The sequence below is a fragment of the Moschus berezovskii genome, chromosome 6, assembly GCF_049115385.1.
Source record: "Moschus berezovskii isolate FMDL1 chromosome 6, NW_MosBer_1.0, whole genome shotgun sequence".
Lineage (NCBI taxonomy): Eukaryota > Metazoa > Chordata > Mammalia > Artiodactyla > Moschidae > Moschus > Moschus berezovskii.
In genome coordinates, this window is record NC_142465.1 from 112,620,600 (window position 1) to 112,638,875 (window position 18,276).

Below are 18,276 nucleotides of genomic sequence, written 5' to 3' on the forward strand. Positions count from 1 at the left end.
GCTCCTACCACCTTCAGGAAAAACCAAGTGTTAGAAAGGGAGAGAAAGGGCTACAGAGAGAGCAACTGCCAGCCACAAGACAGAGCTGGGGGCAGACACACACACTGTCACCCCATCCCTTCAGCCTGGGGCTCCAGCAAGACCCTGCAAGCGGCCACACGCAGCGTGGCTTCCCATTCCTGCTGCTCTCTCCCTTCACTCTCGGGGGCCACCTGGGCCCAGGGAGGGCTCGCAGGTCTTAGTTGTGGCTTGCAGGATCTTTTAGCAACAGGAACTCCTAGTAGTGGCATGTGGGATCTAATTCCCTGACCTGGGATCGAACCTGGGCCCCTGGCATTAGGAGCACGGACTCTTAGCCACTGGACCACCAGGGAAGACACATTGCAGGAAAGTTCTTTAAAGGGCCTCCAGCGCCACCTGCTCCACCTTCGCCCTCTTCTCTCCGTGGAACGGGGCTGAGATGCTGAGGCCATCCATGCCGCAGGTAAGCAGGCCTGCAGGCCAGCAGGGTGGACAGCAGAGTCCTTGAGATGCCTGCCCCGAATGCCGTGATGCTTAAGACAGTGTTGGAGACACTGTTTCAGGCTTCTGAGACAGGCAGCTGAAGAAAATCCTAAAGGGCACATCATGGTACCTACAACAGCTCCTTCATGACATCCACCATCTACAGAAATGGGAAGGAGCTGGAGACGAGTGGGGATCACTGCAGGTGGGGCCCCTGCCCTCCCCCAAGGAACAGGAGGGAGAGGAGCCACGCCTGCCTGTGGGTCTGCAGTCCTGCCACACGCCCGGCACGTGGGTGAGGGGACCCGAAAGGAACCAGCGTGGACAGTGCACAGAGCGCGTCTTCTAGGAGAAGACATAGAGTAAGGAGTGAACACAGGTCACGGGGCAACGGGGGCCTCAGAGAAGGTGATGCGGGACAGCGGAGAGAGCACTTTCATTTTCTATTTGCGGCGCCAGGAATCTAGTTCCCCGCCCAGGGATGGAACCCGTGTCCTGCAGTGGAAGCCGGAGTCCTACCCATTGAACCAGCAGGGAAGGCCCTGTTTTTACAGGAATTTGAGGGAGTCCCTCTGAGGCGGTCACATCCTCAGATCCTAAAAAAGTGATGGAGCTTTGCGGATGTGGGAAGTAAGGGAAGGGCGAGTGCAGAGGCCCCGAGGCAGGAGCTGTGGGAGCCCTAGAGTAACCTGACTGGGGGGTGGGGATCTGATAAGAGAGCTGGTCAAAGCTCTGCTCTGGCTGGACCTGTGAGGGGTGTCAGGGCTGGAGGGGTTCTGCAGGTGAGGGTGGGCTGCATGTGAGGAGGAGCCACTGTTGCCTTGTGTTGGGGGGGTGGTCTCCTGCAGCGCCTGTGGACAGGGTCCTGCTCAGGGATGGGGCACATGTCATTCGCCCTCCCCCTTGCCCCTCCCAGGAGCAGCCCAGGGAAGAGTTTGAAGGAGGGAGGGAGCAGCGAGCTGTGTCAGCTGCAGTAGGGTGGGGCCCGGGGCTGGCTGAGGGCAGGCACATGGCGAGTGGGGGCCACAATCCTGGAAGAGAGGCATGGGATGACCGGGATGACTACGCGAGCAGCCAGGAACATGAGACAGTTTCTAGAGTCACCATAGCAAAGGCCCCTCTTTCTTTCCACGTCAGGGAAGTGGTTAAGTCCGTGGTGAGGCCTGGGCCAGACTCAGCCCTGCACAGACCGGGCTCAAGGCCCAGACTGCAGTGCGCTGGGGTCCACGCTCTCACCTCAGGTCACCCGCTCCACTCGCCCACCACCCTTCCCCACGGGACTTTCTAGTGCATTCCAGACAGCATCACAAGACACAGCAAAATGAATATTTATTATTGTATAACTATTTTAACTTAAAAAAAAACAGGTCCAAAGTCTCTGGGAAGTAAGTTAAAACACCATACAAAATAGTGTCGGAGAGTCACAGCCCATGCTGGCAGCAGGCAGAGACCCACACCAGGTGAGGACGCTGTCTGCAGGGGCAGGGGACGGGCTGGGGGGCAGCTGGCAGGCCCACCCCCTTCCCACCCCCATCCCCGGGCCCTAGACAGTCCAGCCCTCCTTGCGGAGGACCAGCCGCACAGCCTCCTGCAAGTCGCTGACCACGTGGGCTGCCTGCAGGAGCTCGGGCCTGAAGCCAAAATCCCGGTGTCCATGGAATGGAGACCCCTCGCTGCCCGGGGCAGGCGCGGTGGGGCTGGGGGCCTGGGGACCATACACACCGGTGCACACCAGAATGGAGGCGCAGCTCCGGGCTGCCCCCTCCTGCTGCGTCTGCAGGTGCTGGTGGAACAGGTTAGCCCCGTAGACATCGGACATGGGGTTGTCGCTGGGGAGAGAGGACCCGGTTCAGTGTGGCGGGCAGCGGGCAGGGTGCGAGCCACTCGGGGTGGAGGGGGGCCGCGGCAGGAGCACAGGGGAGGAGCAGGGCTCACCCCACGGCGTAGAGGCTCCGGATGGGGGCGGCCCAGCCCCGCTGCGCCGCCTGCTGCGCCAGCAGGCCCTCAGCGTACCGATAGGTGAGGAGGCTGGGCTTGCCCGTGAGGCCTGTGTAGCACAGCTCCCGACCCGTCAGCTTGCGGTAAATGGCCTCCAGGCACAGCAGGAAGGTCCCGTGGCCGAACCTGCCGGGGAGGTTTCAATTTCGACGTTACTGAATGAACAGGTGACATCAAACTGGCTTTATAAACAAGAAGTCGCCTCCTGCCATTCAGTCCTACATAACCCACTCCCTTCACCTAGCATCAGCAAACCTGAACTCTAGGAATAATATTCCAGAAGACATGCCTGACCGCAAGCTGTGGAACTAACTGTACTTTAAGAAAGCAACAAGAGCGAACACAGTGACCTGTCCCCCTTGGGTGGCTGCGCAGTGGCTCAAGGTCAGCCCCTGCACCAGTGACGGACCCACCGCACAGCTCACCCAGAGGCAGGTGGGGAGAGATGTCACTTGTCTGCCTGTGGCCCCAAACAAGCCCAACAGCACCAGCAGCTGCCCGTCCAGGGAGGCCACCTGGGGGTCCGGTGCGCAGCCCAATCGGGCAGGGTGGGGTGAGGGACCTCCCCAGAGCCAGGGGCCTCAAAATCCTCTTCCCTCCCCAACATCTTACGGGCAGAAGGACACCAAGAAGCGGGAGAACCCGCACCTTGGGTGAAAGCGGGGAGGGCAGGGCATGGACAACAGGGGCTGAGCACCCCTCGGGCTCCAAGAGCCGAAAGGAGCCGTCCTGCTGGACTCTGGCGGGCAAGCAGGCGGTAACTGCCACCTCGATCCACCGTCCGTGCTCAGTATGCGGCAGTGTTCCTTTACTACTCAGGATGTGAAGTGACCCTGGAGACCCCTCCCTGAGGCCAGGTTACCAGGGCAACTCTGGGGCCTCAAGGAAGAGGTCTGAGCTCAGAGCACCCAGATGGCTGAGGAGCCACCAACAGCTGGAGGCAGGGACCCCGTGTCCTCACCTGGGCATCTTGGCTTCGGCCATCCAGAGGAGGTCCGTGTTGCTGGCCAGGACGGGGAGGTGGGGGTAGGGGGCCGTCGCCAGACCTGTGCCGGGGTTCCCATCGCTGAGGAGAACATCTGTGATCAGCTGCAGGCTTGTCTCCCAGCGCACGGGCTCCCCCAGGAGGAGCACCCCTGCAGAGCGCGGAGGGTGAGCCAGGGTGCAGGGAGCCCCTGGGGGAGTCCCGCCATGCCCGGCCCTAGCCATTCCCCAGGGTGCACGGCCCTGGAGAGGGCACGGGTCCCAGCTGTGTGGAGGATCAAACTGAGACCTGCAGAGCACACAGGCTGAGCTGCCCACAGGCTGCCAGGGCCAGCTTCAAGACCAGGAGCTGGCCAGTCCACGGCCCAGTGAGCAGCGCACCCTGGGGAGCTGTTTTCACTGTCACAGTGACTGACACTCGCAGTGAGGGCTGTGGGAGGGGCCGGGACGTGAGGGGCTCAGGACAGCCCTGCACAGTCAAGCCCCCCAGGTCTACTAACAGCTGACATGCAGAACAACCTGCTTATCATGAGCTGTGCCTAAATCGTAATTCAATTCCCCACAACGTATTTTTGGTAGGGTTTTCATAAACACGGATTTTTTTCCAAAAATGCAACTATCATATTAGTCACAAGAAGACTGCACTTCATGTCTTCAAAAGTTTACCAAGATTTATTCCCCAACTGGGAAAAGCACATCACCAGTGATGACACTGGCCCTAACTTCTAAGTCACATTGAGGCACACCTACACACCTGTGACCACAATGTGTTTGGCACACCGAAGCACACCTACATTACCCATGAACACACTGTACTTGTAGCTGTGACACTCCCGGGGATTCTACTTTTGCTATGATCATTTTGCTACTTAACTATGTCCTCTTGGGTAATTATTACATACTGGGTTTCCCTGATGGCTCAGAGGTTAAAGCGTCTGCCTCCAATGCGGGAGACCTGGGTTCTATCCCTGGGTCGGGAAGATCCCCTGGAGAAGGAAATGGTAACCCACTCCAGTATTCTTGCCTGGAGAATCCCATGGACGGAGAAGCCTGGTAGGCTACAGTCTACGGGGTCGCAAAGAGTCAGACACGACTGAGCAACGGAACGGAACGGAAATGCAGATTACCTTACTAAAAAACATTTATTTTATTTTTCCATACAAGTATGGCTTTAGAGTGAATTAACATTTGTGTATGGTGGTGGTGGTGGTTTAGTCACTAAGTCGTGTCCAACTCTTGTCATCCCATGGACTGTAGCCCTGCCAGACTCCTCTTTCCATGGGATTCTCTAAGCAAGAATACTGGAGTGGGTTGCCATTTCCTTCTTTGTAACATTTGTGTATGAGAAAGTTATATTATCTATGAGATCACCTGGGACAATAAGTGGGACAATACAGTATTTTTGTTGTCCAGGCAGAACTGGGTGTAACAGGGCTGAGAAACACTGGGCCAGGTTACCTTAGGCACCTTTCCACTGAGATTTTCTACATTTACGATTGTTCTGGAATAACAACGCGGGCAGCATGGGGAAGGAAAGCTTAGCACTTAATGTCTCAGAGGTGGTGAATAGCAGGAGACCACAGCCCAGCGTCTAGCACCCCGCCCACACTCTCCAGCTGCGGGGCCGTGTGGAGAGCCCACCCGCATCACGCAGGGACCTCATTACCTTCAATCGCAGGAAAGTCATTCCTTGGAAGCAGCTGCAAGAGACCAAGAAGAGGTCGTCAATGCCATGGTCACCTTCCATGCCTGGATTCCAGGGGGTGGGACATGTAATGACAGAGGGTCCCTCGGTGTAGCCCAGGCCAAGGAGAAGCTGACAGGCCAAGGGGGAGGTCCTCAGGGAGAGGGAGAGAGCGCCCAGCCAGGGGCACCACGTGTGAAGGTCAGCCAGGGGTCGGCTGCGCCGCTGTCTTCCTGCAGCAAGGATGGGAGGTGAGGGTCTGGAATCAGGCGGCTGAGAACAAGATGAGCCCGGGAGGGACAGGAGCCTGACATCACTCTGGGTGCGGGGCCATCACTGACGGCCGTCTTGGGGCCCATTCCTTCCAGAAACAGCTGCCCAGGTCTCGACTCTGCCAAAGACCAGCTGAGACCTGGGCTGAGCACGTCCCTGGGGGCTGTCACTGTGCTGTCCTGAGAGCTGGGGCGACGCCTGGCTGAGGACACACTGAGTGTGGCTCGGAGCCGGACAGGAGCCACCCAGACCAACAGAAGCAGGCCTGTCTGCTTTGTAACAACTGCGTCATCACGCTGCAGTGTGGGAGACACAGAGTTCACACGGGGAAGGAGAGGGCGGTCACCCAGAGGGTCAGTGACAGGCCCCGTGACCACTGGCCAGAAGAGAGAAGGTTCAAGTGTGAACCAAACCCAAAAGGAGCTGGGCGCAGAGGCTCAGAACTGCTTTCCCAGGAAGCCGTCCACCAGGACAGCCCTCTGTAAGGGGCTCCAGGACCGCAGAGCCGCAATCAGCTCAACAAAGGCTAGAGTCCTCCCAGGTGACTCTGGGAGAGCTGGTAAAGCACAAAGCTGCCAGCTGGAGGGCACAAGAGGGCTCTTGAAGGAGAGAGAACAGACCCCACCCCTCGCATCTAGAGCGAAGTCCTCAGCCAGTTGCGCCCTCCGAGGAGCCTGCTCTCTGGGGGCGGGGCTGCAGGGTCAGCGAGGGGGCCCAAGCATGTCCCGTTACCGTGGTCTTGGGCCGCCGCTGCAGATCCACCATGTCCAGCACAGGGAAGGCTGCCCGCAGCTCATCCACTGTGACCAAGTGCTTGAAACCCAGTCTGCAGCGAGGTCAGGAAGCAAAGTGGCCAGGGCAGAGTGCAGGGGGAGATGCCTTTGAAAGTGAAGGAAGCACCCCCAGCCCAATCAAGCCCGCCTCAACCCTGGACAGAGCACATGAGGCCAGCACGCGCCAGGAGACACTGAATGCAGGAGCGGGCGCTAGTGGTGGGCAGCCCCGAGCAGAGGCACGCAGGAAGCCCCATCCCCGAGCTCACACTGGCCCAGAGCCGGGAGCACCAGCGCTCTGAGGACGGCTAAGAGAAGACTCCTCGGTGAGAGGGAGGCTGGGCAGCGCCTGGAGAAGCCAGGCTGATGACATCTGGTAAAGGGGGTGGGGGACACACTGCAGCCTCACCTTCCAGCACTCTCTGCTGTGCTCCTGTCCTAAGGACCCTCTTGCCGCCTCCAGCAGGAGCCCGGATGAAGCAGCAGCCCTGTGCTGCTCTGGCCCCCAGGGCACGGCTGCCCACAGAGGTGCTCAGCTTGGGTTTGCAGGAGCAGCAGGTGAACAAGCTGCTTCAGAGCAGGGACTGACCCTTATGAACACACACCTGGGGGTGAGCTCCACACAGGCGTGCACCGAGCACAGTGAGCCGTGGGGCCCAAACCGAACCACAGAACCACTTGGGCTCTTTGGGCCATGGTGAGTCAGACTCTCCAGGGAGCTGCCCAGTGGTCTCCAAGGCGGTGAGCTGGCTTTCAGGAACCCCCAGGCGCCAGGGCTGGTCACCTGGGAGCCGCCCTCCTCCCTTGGGCACTGAGCAGGCCTGGCCCCAGTCCCCTCGGCCGGGCGAGGACAGCAAAGCTGGAAGCAGCAGAAGGATACGCTCGAGCGTTTTCCACCAGGGGCCCCTGCCCAGACACCAGCATCCGCCTGTTGTGATGCTGCGAGAAGAGCTTCATAGGGCTGTGGGACAGGATCACCTGGTCGGGCTCCACCTGCAGGGCAGCCAAGAGAGGGAGAGCAGAGGATATGCAGGTGAGGGCAGGCGAGGGCCGCGTCAGGAGCAGTGGGGACATGGGGAGGAGAAACTGGCCCAGAGGAGGCCCAACTCTTCCGGAGCTACCCCAACATGGGTGAGGGGCCCGGACAGCAGAGCCTGCAGGAACTAAGGCCACCACGGCCCCACCCGCCCCGCTCTCCACACCCCAATCTCTCAGTCCTGCTGGAGAACCACAGGGTTCTTGCACGAGCTCAGACCTACCTCTGCCTCTGACAGTTTTCAGTTCTAAGTAAAGACCTGGCTTCTCAGCATCTATGCTAATGGTGACCTCGAAGGCCCACGGTCTGGACACCATGGGAGGAACTGGCCTTGTCCCCAAGCAGTGTCCCAGCCGCTCGGCAATGACTCTACTCTCTAGGTCTCATGAGGACTCTTTCCAAAACCCAGATCCACTGCCAATACACGCCATGTGGATGCTGGGGCGGTAGGAGCTGCTGGCGGGTGAGAGACAAGAGCTCACGGAACTGTGCCATCCCACTCATGAGAAAAGAGAGCTGTCACCTCACCGTCCCCCCGGCACATGGACACTTAGAAACACGTGACCCTGAGGCCCGGGAGGAAAGATAGAAATGGCCAAGTCCACAGTGCTCGTTTTCATAAAAGAGGACTCTGCCAATGAGGCTCTCCCCAAGTCTGCCCTTGAGCTTCAAGTTATTTTTCCAGCAGGTCTGGGAGGTTTACCCTGGCTCATCCACAATGTCCCCCACCCCGGGGCGAGGGTGCAGTCAGTGTTGGACAGGGGGTTCTGTGGCCGGGGGGGGGGTTCCTCAGCCTCTAGACTCCACCACTTCCTCACCTGGAAGCCGAGCTGGTCCGACAACTCCTCGGCTTTACTGCACTGTGAGATGTTCCCGGCATTTGTGACGAAGACCACAGGCACCCGCAGCTGCCCCTGGGGGTCCAGCAGCTGGCGGAAGGCCTCCTGCGCAGCGGGGATGACTTGGTGGCCCCTCACCAGCACCCCATCAATGTCCAACAGCAAACCAAAGGTGGGCGGGCTCTGCAGGGAGGGGAGACAAGAGTGGCCCAAGTCAGGCAGAGGGGCGGGGGGTGGGGGGGCGTCGAGGGGAGGCCTCATCCCCACCCTTGGGCCAGCCCGGGCCGCGGATTCCAGAGGAGGGCTTCGGGTTGCCGGCCAGGCAGATCCATCTGCAATAGAGAATTAGGCCTTTTCAAGTATTTTTAAGCATGTAAGTACTTGATTAAAGCTATTTTTGCATAACTGATATAAAGGATTACTTTAACTTCATTTATTCATTTATGGCTGTGCTGGGTCTTTGTTGCTACATGCGCTTTCTCTAGTTGCAGCGAGAAAGCTAGTTGTATGTTTCTCTAGTTGTGATGCATGGGCTTCTCATTGCAGTGGCTTCTCTTGTTGATGTGGTGGGTGAGCTCAGCAGCTGCAGCTCCCCAGCTCCAGAGTACAGGCTCAGCAGTTGTGGTGCATGGGTTTCAATGCTCCACGGGATGTGGGATCTTTCCCGAGTAGGATCGAATCACCATCTCCTGCATTGGCAGGCAGATTCTTTATCACTGAGCCACCAGGGAAGTCCCTAAAGAAATTTTTTTAATTGGAAAATAGAGAAATTCAGAAACAAGCTCAGGACTTGAACATGACGGGTCAGTATTTCTTTTAATTGCCTTTTTCTAGTCTTATGTTTGTTACGTGGCTGAGACTGCACCTGATATGTATGATTTTGTGTCTTGTTCTTTTTGCTTGACATGAAACATTTTAATTACAACAGCCTTCATAACCACCTTTTTAAGTTTTACCATAACAACACACACAGAGCTTTTTAAAAAAACTCAATCGCTACAGATACAGAAAAAAAAAAAATTAAGTTTCTGGCTTCCTCTTCCAGCCAGTGCCAATCCCTCTTGGTATTTTCCAGAAACCCTTGCTGGATGGTGCTACTTTCTCATCTTTTCGCCAGCACACAAATGGCACTATGCTGTGCTTTTTTCCCCATCTTCTTTTCATTGGTCTCTCCTGATTTTCTTTCGGCATCAGTACTTACAGCCTTACATCCTCCATGTTTCTGGCTGCAAAATATTAGGTTTCCCTTATCTCACTTAGGTTTTCTCATATTCTGCTGCTACAAATTATATTATAAAGAACCTCTTCATGCTTACTGATTTTTCCATATTATGAACATTTCCTTAAGCTAGATTCTTAAAAGCAAGAGTAGTAAGCCAAATGGGTACAGACATTTCAATGACAGAATACCTAACAACAAGCTGTCTTCCAAAACATGTATCAGCTCACATGGACCCTGGTGCCCTTGCCAAAGAGGTTTTCACAATATCAAAGAGTTTGTTAAGAATCAAATGTCTTGTTAATTTCAAAGTTTAAAAAAAAAAAAATCTCCTCTCAATCTGCATTTCTTGGATTTACAAACTTGAACACTATCCTCTTTTTAAAAATTCATCCCACCTCTTATTTTATGAACTATTAACACACAAGACGTTTTTCAGTTGTCAGAAAAATCCAACCTAACCTGTTTGCCATTTTCCTTTTTTTGCATCAGCCAAGTCAAGCCCATCGCACACATACTGTGCTTATGTTCAGAATATCCTTATTTTCTTAGAGGCGCACAGAGAAGAATTTAGGGTTGAAATGACAAGAAATCAGGGATTCATTTCAAACTCTTAGAGTCACAAAATAGAAGAGGGTGGAGGGAGATAAGCAAAGCAAGTACAGCCAAATGTTAATAACTGCTGATTCTGGAAGATGGGTCTATGCAGTTCATAATACTGTTCTTAGATTTCTTTTTTTTAATACACAGTTAAAATATAAGACAGCTTGTTTGAGCTGATGATGGCAAAAGCTGACCATAGTTTCACTGCTCTTAGTGGCCATATTCTAAATAGTTACACCATTTGCTCTCTTAAACATAAGAATCCACAGACCCTGCTACTGAGAACAAGAAGGTCTCAGGACAATTTAGCAATGACCGGACACTCCCTCATCTATTCCTGTGGGTGTGTAACCTCTACCTCCAATGATCAGAAGTGTGCAGTCACAGAAACAGGCATCCAGCCACCTACTGAGTCAAGGCCCCTCCATCGGTAAGAACAGGAAACGGGAGGATTGGGGTCTGGGGCTTCTCTACTCTTATTGCTCAGCTTCTTGGAAAACCTAAAACTGCTCTAAAAAATAACATCTATTAATTTTTTTAAGTGAAGTTTCCTAGAGCAAAGGAAACAGGATTAGATTTTTTTTCTTCTCATTCTTTTTTCTTTTCATTCTCTTCTGTATTTTTATTCTATATCACTTCATTTTTTTTCAATTAGTCCTGTGTATCAGGCTAGATTTTCTAATTAAAGTTCATATTTGTTGCAGTGCTAAAATGTGTGGTTTTCTACTATACATAAAATAGATAAAGAAGGAACTAATATATAGCACAGGGAATGATACTTGATGTTCTGCCATAATCTACAATGGAAAAGACTCTGATAAAACATATATATGTGTGTGTACATATACATATATGTATATGTACACACACACACAACTAAACCACTTTGCTATATGCCTGAAATTAACACAATACTGTAAATCAACTATACTTCAATTTTTAAAAGTGTGGTTTTAAGATTAGTTTGAAATGAAGGGACAACTAAGATGCTCCTTTGTGTTTCTGCTTCTTATCTGGAACTGGTGGGTGTGTTTTTCAACAGCAACACAACCACCATTTGGGACACTGTCCACTCCAACTAGCTCCCTCTCTGCAGTCCCTGTGACAGGTGCTACACCTACATCACACAAAGTGCCCGTGGTAGCCTCTTGCAAAAACACTGCATGCTAACGTGCTTAGTCGCTCAGCCATGTCTGACTCGTTGCGAACCATGGACTATATAGCCTGCCAGGCTCCTCTGTCCATGGGATTCTCCAGACAACAATACTGGAGTGGGTGGCCAGTTCCTTCTCCAGGGGATCTTCCTGACTGAGGGATTGAACCCATGTCTCCTGCATTCCAGGTAGATTCTTTACCACTGAGCCACCAGGCAGGCCCTGGATTCAACCAACTGCTGATGGCAAACCTCACCCACCAAGCGGGTTGGTGGATCCGCGGATGCGGGGTCCGCGGATACAGGGTGCAGCTGTGGGATTCATGCACACGAGGGTTTCGGTGTCCCCTGTGAACACCAAGGGGCGGCGGTAACTTGCCTTAAGTCACACGGGGCAGGAATGACCGCGAAAGGAGCGGCATCACTTCCCCCTCCTCCCACTCTCGCCACCAGGAAAGTGGAGAAAGTCAGGACCCGGGGGGCTGGGGTCCTGCTGGGGTCCCGAGTCCCCAGCCCCAGGGTCGGGGCTGTGCGGACGGAGCCGGGGAGACAGTGACCCCCGTGGCAGGGCCGCGGGGGACGTGACGTCGCCACTCGCGGCCAAGGCGGGAGAGGTGGGAATGACATCCAGAGGTCGGGAACCCAGCTCCGAGTCCGCCACGCGAGGCCCCTCTGGCTCCCGCCGCCCGCCCCGTATCCGCCGCCCTCCCCGTATCCGCCGCCCTCACCTGCGTTCCGCCGCTCGCGAAACGCCTGCCCCCGAGCCACGAGGCCGCGCGCACCGCCCGCCGCCATAGCGCCGGCGCCCACCGCGCCGCCGCCTCGCCGAGCGCAGCCATGGGCCGCCGCCTGCGCGCTCCGTGCAGCCAATCAGAGGCCGGCGGCGCCCGAGGCACCACGGGAGTTGTAGTCTCACCTCAGTGCCGGGGGCGTGGAGCTGGCGCGGGACGTCTCAGGAGCTGTATTTCTGCCTCGGTCTCTGGGGACAGCGTCTGAGAACCGTCCTATTTTTCAGATAACGGTAAGTTTATACCTCTTGACCCCTTCTCCCATTTCACCAATCCCAACCTGCCTCGGGCAATCACCAGTCTCTCTCTGGTTCTCTGGATTTGTGAGCTTGGTTATTCTGTTTCTTAGATTTCACATGTGAGTTCACACAGCATTTGGTTTTCACTGATTTATATCACCGAGCTTAATACCCTCAGGGTCCATCAACGTTGGACCCCTTACCTCGTGGGTCTCCCACTCTGCAGGGATGTAGCCCATTTGGTATAGGAGCTCACAACCCTGCCACTTTCCTCCAGGGTCCCGGCCCCCTTAACCCTTTACTCTAGGCACCTTTGTTCCATTTGACCTTGTGTAAGTTATTGGGGTAAAGAAGGGTGGGTTTTTCTGGAAGAACTCTGGGACCCCAGATACAGCTCCCAACATCACAGGATGGTTCGGGCAAGAGGGTTGGAAGAGGCCATTCTAGGAGCTCGCAGACCCAGACTGACCGAGGTGCTGATCCACTCAGCCTCCAACTCCCCTCTGAGCAGTGTTGCAGAGTCTACAGAAAATTGGGTCTGGTTTCTTACTTTTCCCTTCAAGATGTTGTCCATATACTTTTATTTTTTCCATTTCTACTTCTAACCTGCATGGACCCTCTAGCTTTGACATGTAAAGGAAGACCCTGCTTCCCACAAAGCACAGGTGAGTGTGTGCACGTCCTCTGACCCGTGGAGGTGGTGGAGGCGCTGTCTATAAGCCCAGGAACGTGCCCTCAGGGCTTCTGTCACCTGGCTCTTTATTCATTCATTGCATAAATTAGCTACTTATTATATTGCAAGAATTTTGGCTTTTTGAGATTTTTTGTTTTATTTTTTGGCCTGGCCGGACCTTGCAGCTTGAGGGATCTTAGCTCCTCCACTACCAGGGATTGAACCTGCACCCTCAGCAGTGAAAGCATGGAGTCCTAACCACCACTGGACGGGCGCGGAACTTCCAAGAGTTTCAGTTCAGTTCAGTTCAGTTCAGTCGCTCAGTCGTGTCTGACTCTTTGTGACCCCATGAATCACAGCACACCAGGCCTCCCTGTCCATCACCAACTCCCAGAGTTCACTCAAACTCATGTCCATCGAGTCGGTGATGCCATCCAGTCATCTCATTCTCTGTCATCCCCTTCTCCTCCTGCCCCCAATCCCTCCCAGCATCAGAGTCTTTTCCAGTGAGTCAACCCTTCGCATGAGGTGGCCAAAGTATTGGAGCTTCAGCTTCAGCATCAGTCCTTCCAATGAACACCCAGGACTGATCTCCTTTAGAATGGACTGGTTGGATCTCCTTGCAGTCCAAGGGACTCTCAAGAGTCTTTTCCAACACCACAGTTTAAAAGCATCAATTCTGGGACTTCCCTGCTGGTCCAGTGGTTAAGAATCCACCTTGGAGTGCAGGAGATGCAGGTTCGATCCCTGGTGAGGGAAGTAAGATCCCACATTCCTTGGAGCAACTAAAGCTGACACAGCAACTACTGAGCCTGACACAGCCAAATAAATAAATACATATATTTTAAAAAATAAAAATAAAAGCATCAATTCTTCGGCACTCAGCTTTCTTCACAGTCCAACTCTCACATCCATGCATGACCACTGGAAAAACCATAGCCTTGACTAGACGGACCTTGGTTAGCAAAGTAATGTCTCTGCTTTTTAGCCTAACATATATTTGAAAAGAGAGGAGGGCATGGCAACCCCCTCCAGTATTCTTGTCTGGAGAATCCCATGGACAGAGGAGCCTGGCAGGCTACAGTCCATGGAATCGAAAAGAGTCGGACACGTCTGAGCAACTCACACACACAATATACATTTGAAAGAAAAGAACCCAGGTGTCAGCTAGAGGGCCTTGTTTATTAAGCTCTGGTGTGTCTTCCCCCGGAGAAGGCAATGACAAGCCACTCCAGTACTCTTGCCTAGAAAATCCCATGGACAGAGGAGCCTGGTGGGCTGCAGTCCGTGGGGTCACCTAGTCAGATACGACTGAGCGACTTCACTTTCACGTTTCACTTTCACACATTGGAGAAGGAAATGGCAACCCACTCCAGTGTTCTTGCCTGGAGAATCCCAGGGACTGGATGGGCTGCCGTCTATGGGGTCACACAGAGTCGGACACGACTGAAGTGACTTAGCAGCAGCAGTAGCAGTGTCTTCCCCACCCCACCCCCAAACCCTGAGTGAGACAGAGTTGGGGAGGGGAGAGGTGGAAGGAAGACCCTCAACTAAAAGCAAAGCAAAGCTCCAGACAGGTGGGCAATGTGCGTCTTTCATCACAGAAAAGGAAACAGAGTTTACATGTGCATTTATTATGCAAAGAAACACAAAAAAACTAATAAACGTGGCGGGAGAAAGGGAAAGGTGGGAGAGCGGGGGAGTAGAGGCGAGTCTAAACCTTTCAAAGTATTCCTTTTCGTGTTTTTTGATTTTTGAAATGTGATTCCACGTGTATTCGAACTTTTCACTTTAAATGTAACAAAATTTAACACTGCGATGGCCCTACCCTGTCCTCCCACTATGAGCTCTAAGCCGGTTCAAAGCGCAGGACGTCCACGGCAGGAGCCAGGCTTTCTTCCCGGAGCGGATGGGGCGCGGGTGCAAAGCAGGGGAGGCGGGCAGTGCAAGCGAGAAGGCCGAAGCCGGGGGTACGGACCCCAGGTGTGCTCGCTCACCTGGAAGAAGGAAGCGCGGCAGCCGGCAGGTCTGAGCACGGGAGGGCGCTGGAAGCGAGCGGCGGCGCCTGCGCTACCTACGGCGGCCACGAGGGGTCAGCCGCGCGCCGCCCGCCGCGGGTGCTGCCAACGCAGGTGCCACAGGTGCGCGCCGCGCGCAGCGCCTGCTTCTTCCTCGGGCCACTTCCGGCCAAACGACAGCCCCTGGGGGCGGGGTAGCGGGGGACCCTGGACGACGGCTCCGGGCAAGAATCCGTTCCTCCCGGGCCGCAGGAAGCGGAGGCAGTTTCCGCGGCTGGGACACCGCCGAAGGCTAATCAGAGGCTCTCAAGAGTGGGTCGGGGGAAGGGTCAGACTGCCGCCTGAAGCCTGAAGCGTTCTGGCCTCTTTGAACTAAGACAGGGATGGAGCGACTGTGGGTGGGTTAGGAGTTGACTAGCGTGAACTCCACCCTCGATAAAGGAACCCCTGACAGGAGAGAAAATAGCTGCGTGTTGGAAGGTGATCACTGAGCCAGGGAAGCAGCTGTCACCTGCTGTGTGACTTGGGAGAGTTACTGGCCCTCTCTGGGCCCCAGTTGAGTCCCTGTCACTCAGGTTAGATAAAATGATCTTCAGACCTCTCCCAACTCTCATTCTGTGAATCTAAAACTTCCAGTCCCCTGATGCTTACCCCCAAGAGGGGGCTTAGCCCCAGGGAGGTCTGGCTGGACCAAGCAGATCCCATCCCCCTAACATGGTCTCCAGACAGTCCCCAGGAAAAGACCCTTTGGAAGGTCGGATCATGGCCACCCTGAAGGCTATTGGCTGAAACACCTGGCCGCAGTGGAACCCAGCATCTCTGCCTGGGCTACACCACCCGGGTGAGAACTGGGAGCGATAGTTATTTCTCATCTGAAAGTGCTCGCCACCCCCACCATGCTGCCAGACCCCACACCAGGATGAACATGCTTCCAGACACAGAAGAAAGGACAAAGAAGGTTACATTGTCTTTTGGATGACTGCTATTTAAAGTAACATATGCTATGTATGTGAAAATAACATTCATAATCCAGCAGTCTGATTTAATTCAGCCAACAGATGCATCTACAGGCAGCCAGACCTCAAGGGGTCATTCAAGCACCTCATCTGGGGAAGGGGACATTTGGGGATCCATTCGAGGTGGCTGAGGTGAGTGAGCCACCTCTTTGCTGGTGAGCTGTAAAAATTCAACAGGCAGGTCTTCCTGAGGAAGTTCCTGGCAGTGCCTCCCGATCATAGAGGATCATTTGAGAGCCTCAGGCTCCCTTCCAGGCTGGAATGGAGACCTCACTGTAACTGATCTCAGCTCTGCATCTGCCTCATCCCCGATGAAAGCCCACCTGGACTGGACCCTCTGAGGCATCACGACGAGTTTGAAGCTCCCTCTTAGAGAAGATTTAACATCACTAATACACAGTTTCTCTTGCAAGGAGGTCAATGCCCCTGAGACAGAGCTTCAGTAACACCAGTAAATCTGTTCCCATGTTAAGTCACTCCTGAGCACTGAAAGCCCATGGGTTCCTCTTCTTCCAAACATTTCCCTCATCCTCTCCCTTCCCTGGAGGCATCTGGGACCAGTGGGAGGGGCCAGTGGAAAAGGCTACAGTGGAGGTCCAAGATGGACCACAAACAAGGGCGTCAGCAAATATCAAGATGCCTTGAAGATGCCTTGGAGGTCGTGGGTACCAGGTTCTCACTGGTGGGGAACAGAGGGATATGGGAGGGCTGAGGCTGGAATCAACCCTATGGTCTTTAATAGAATTGGAGATGTGGCTATAGACCCATGGTTTTTTTAAAACTCAGATAAATTTGGAAACATGTATGTGTCTAAATATATATTGCATTCTAACATATATAAATTGGGCTTCTTCAATGGCTCAGTGAGTAAAGAATCTGCCTGCAATCTTGAAGACACAGGAGACACAGGTTTGATCCCTGGGTCAGGAAGATCCCCTGAAGAAGAAATTGGCAGTCCACTCCAGTATTCTTGCCTGGGAAATCCCGTGGACGGAGGAACCTGGTGGGCTACAGTCCATGGGGTCCCAAAGAGTTGAACACGACTAAGTGACTAAATACACACATACATATATAAATTGTATTTATGTATGCCTGATTATTTTTACACACATCAGTAGCAACAGGAACATCTGATGCCCAGATCAAGGCTTCTAAATATTATTCTCTATGAAAAAGAACCAGAGCTCTTTGGAGAAATGGTTGATCTTCAGCCACAGACATGGAAAGTGTAAAATGAACCTAAAACATTTTGTTGTGTCAGAAAGCAAATAAGTATTCAAAGAATAATAGGAATTTATCAAGAGTCTCAGGAGCCAGCTTAACAGAGTTCCCATGGCCACGTCTACAAAAGTTGGGCATCGAAATAAATAAAAATAGTCATAGATTATAATCCACTGATAGCCAGAATCCATGAGCCATACTGGTAATCAACCAATCAATCAATGAGAAAAAGTTCTTACAAAAGAATGGCAGCTAATATAGAAGAAATGGTAGAACCAGAAAAATCACTATGTGATGTTTTTATCTTCTAGACATTTTCTATGTCATCTTTCATGTCCTTCCGCTAATGTGACCTGGACCGTCCTCCATCAGAAGGCAGGGTCCCTACCCCGTCCTCTTGAAACTGAGAGTGTTCAGCCTAGAGAGATTTGACCCAGGGTAGCCAAAATGATAATAAAAGAGTTTTAAAAAGGAATTTGACCTATATCTAAGAAATACAGACTCCTGGAGTTCAAATCAGAAAAAGGTGTTTTGTGAACAGGAGCTTCTGCTACAGATGTCCTGAAACAACAAGCCCCGCTCCCACCGTGCACCATGATTTTGTTTATAAGAATTCAGTTAACACAGGTCAGAAGATCAGCATGTCAGGGCCCCTCAGGAAGTCCCAGGAGATGTGTGTGAAACCAGCTTTCCCTTCTCTGCCAGCAGCAACCTGGTGAGTTCAGGTCTGGCCCTACTGGTGTTTCTGGTTCTCTGCTTGGACTGTGCCTGTTTAACAGGAATGAAGGCACCACAGCTGGTTTGTTTTCCCAAATCAGAGACCCTACACTCCTAGGAGACCCCCGTGACCATGGCAACATGCTGCCGAAGCCCATTCTGCGATGTTCTGTCACCATTCATTGAATCGAAGTCAGTTGAACTAGGACCTGTATGCCCACCGTGGGACTGGTGAAGGCTGTGAATCAAAAGGTTTTCGAGAATATCTGACTCCCTCTGGGAACCAGCCTGTGGTTGAGGACCCCAGTCAGCAGGCTATCCAACATCAGGAGCCCGAGTCCAGGGGGAGGTCCTGCGGGCTCCATGCAGGGGACGGAGGATAAGAAGAAGACTCACATCGCTGGGCCTTGTAAGGAAGGCCTTGGTTCTCCCTCATACCCAGGACCCAGCAAAGCCAGGCTGGCTCCTTGCCCTCTTTCTCCCAAGGGCCGGGCTGGGAGATGGATCTGACCCAGCTCAGCACAACAGGGCACAGGCA

The 18,276-nt window shown here is 53.6% G+C and overlaps 1 protein-coding gene across 2 annotated transcripts; it reads right to left on the reverse strand.

Annotated features, from left to right (window-relative positions):
• Positions 1-1,812: 1,812 nt before the first annotated feature.
• Positions 1,813-11,926, reverse strand: HDHD5 (haloacid dehalogenase like hydrolase domain containing 5). Of its 2 annotated transcripts, XM_055396228.2 has the most exons (8): positions 11,795-11,926; positions 8,071-8,274; positions 7,097-7,209; positions 6,176-6,269; positions 5,153-5,186; positions 3,464-3,638; positions 2,440-2,628; positions 1,815-2,333 (listed from the first exon to the last, which is right to left on the reverse strand). In XM_055396228.2, exons 1-8 carry the CDS (start codon positions 11,903-11,905, stop codon positions 2,048-2,050), a joined length of 1,206 nt encoding a protein of 401 aa, XP_055252203.2. In that variant the 5' UTR covers positions 11,906-11,926; the 3' UTR covers positions 1,815-2,047. The 2 variants fall into 2 exon arrangements, with proteins under 2 accessions (XP_088693589.1, XP_055252203.2); XM_088837463.1 differs by lacking the exons at positions 6,176-6,269; positions 7,097-7,209 and having other exon boundaries at positions 1,813-2,333.
• Between the last annotated feature and the right edge of the window lie 6,350 nt (positions 11,927-18,276).

Coding starts and splice junctions, on each gene's coding strand:
- HDHD5 (XM_055396228.2), bottom strand. CDS start 11,905: ATGGCTGCGCTCGGCGAGGCGGCGGCGCGGTGGGCGCCGGCGCTATGG. Junction 7,210..8,070: donor CGGACCAGCTCGGCTTCCAG/GTGAGGAAGTGG, acceptor GCTGCCCTGCAG/GTGGAGCCCGACCAGGTGAT. Junction 3,639..5,152: donor TGACTTTCCTGCGATTGAAG/GTAATGAGGTCC, acceptor CGCGCTCTGCAG/GGGTGCTCCTCCTGGGGGAG.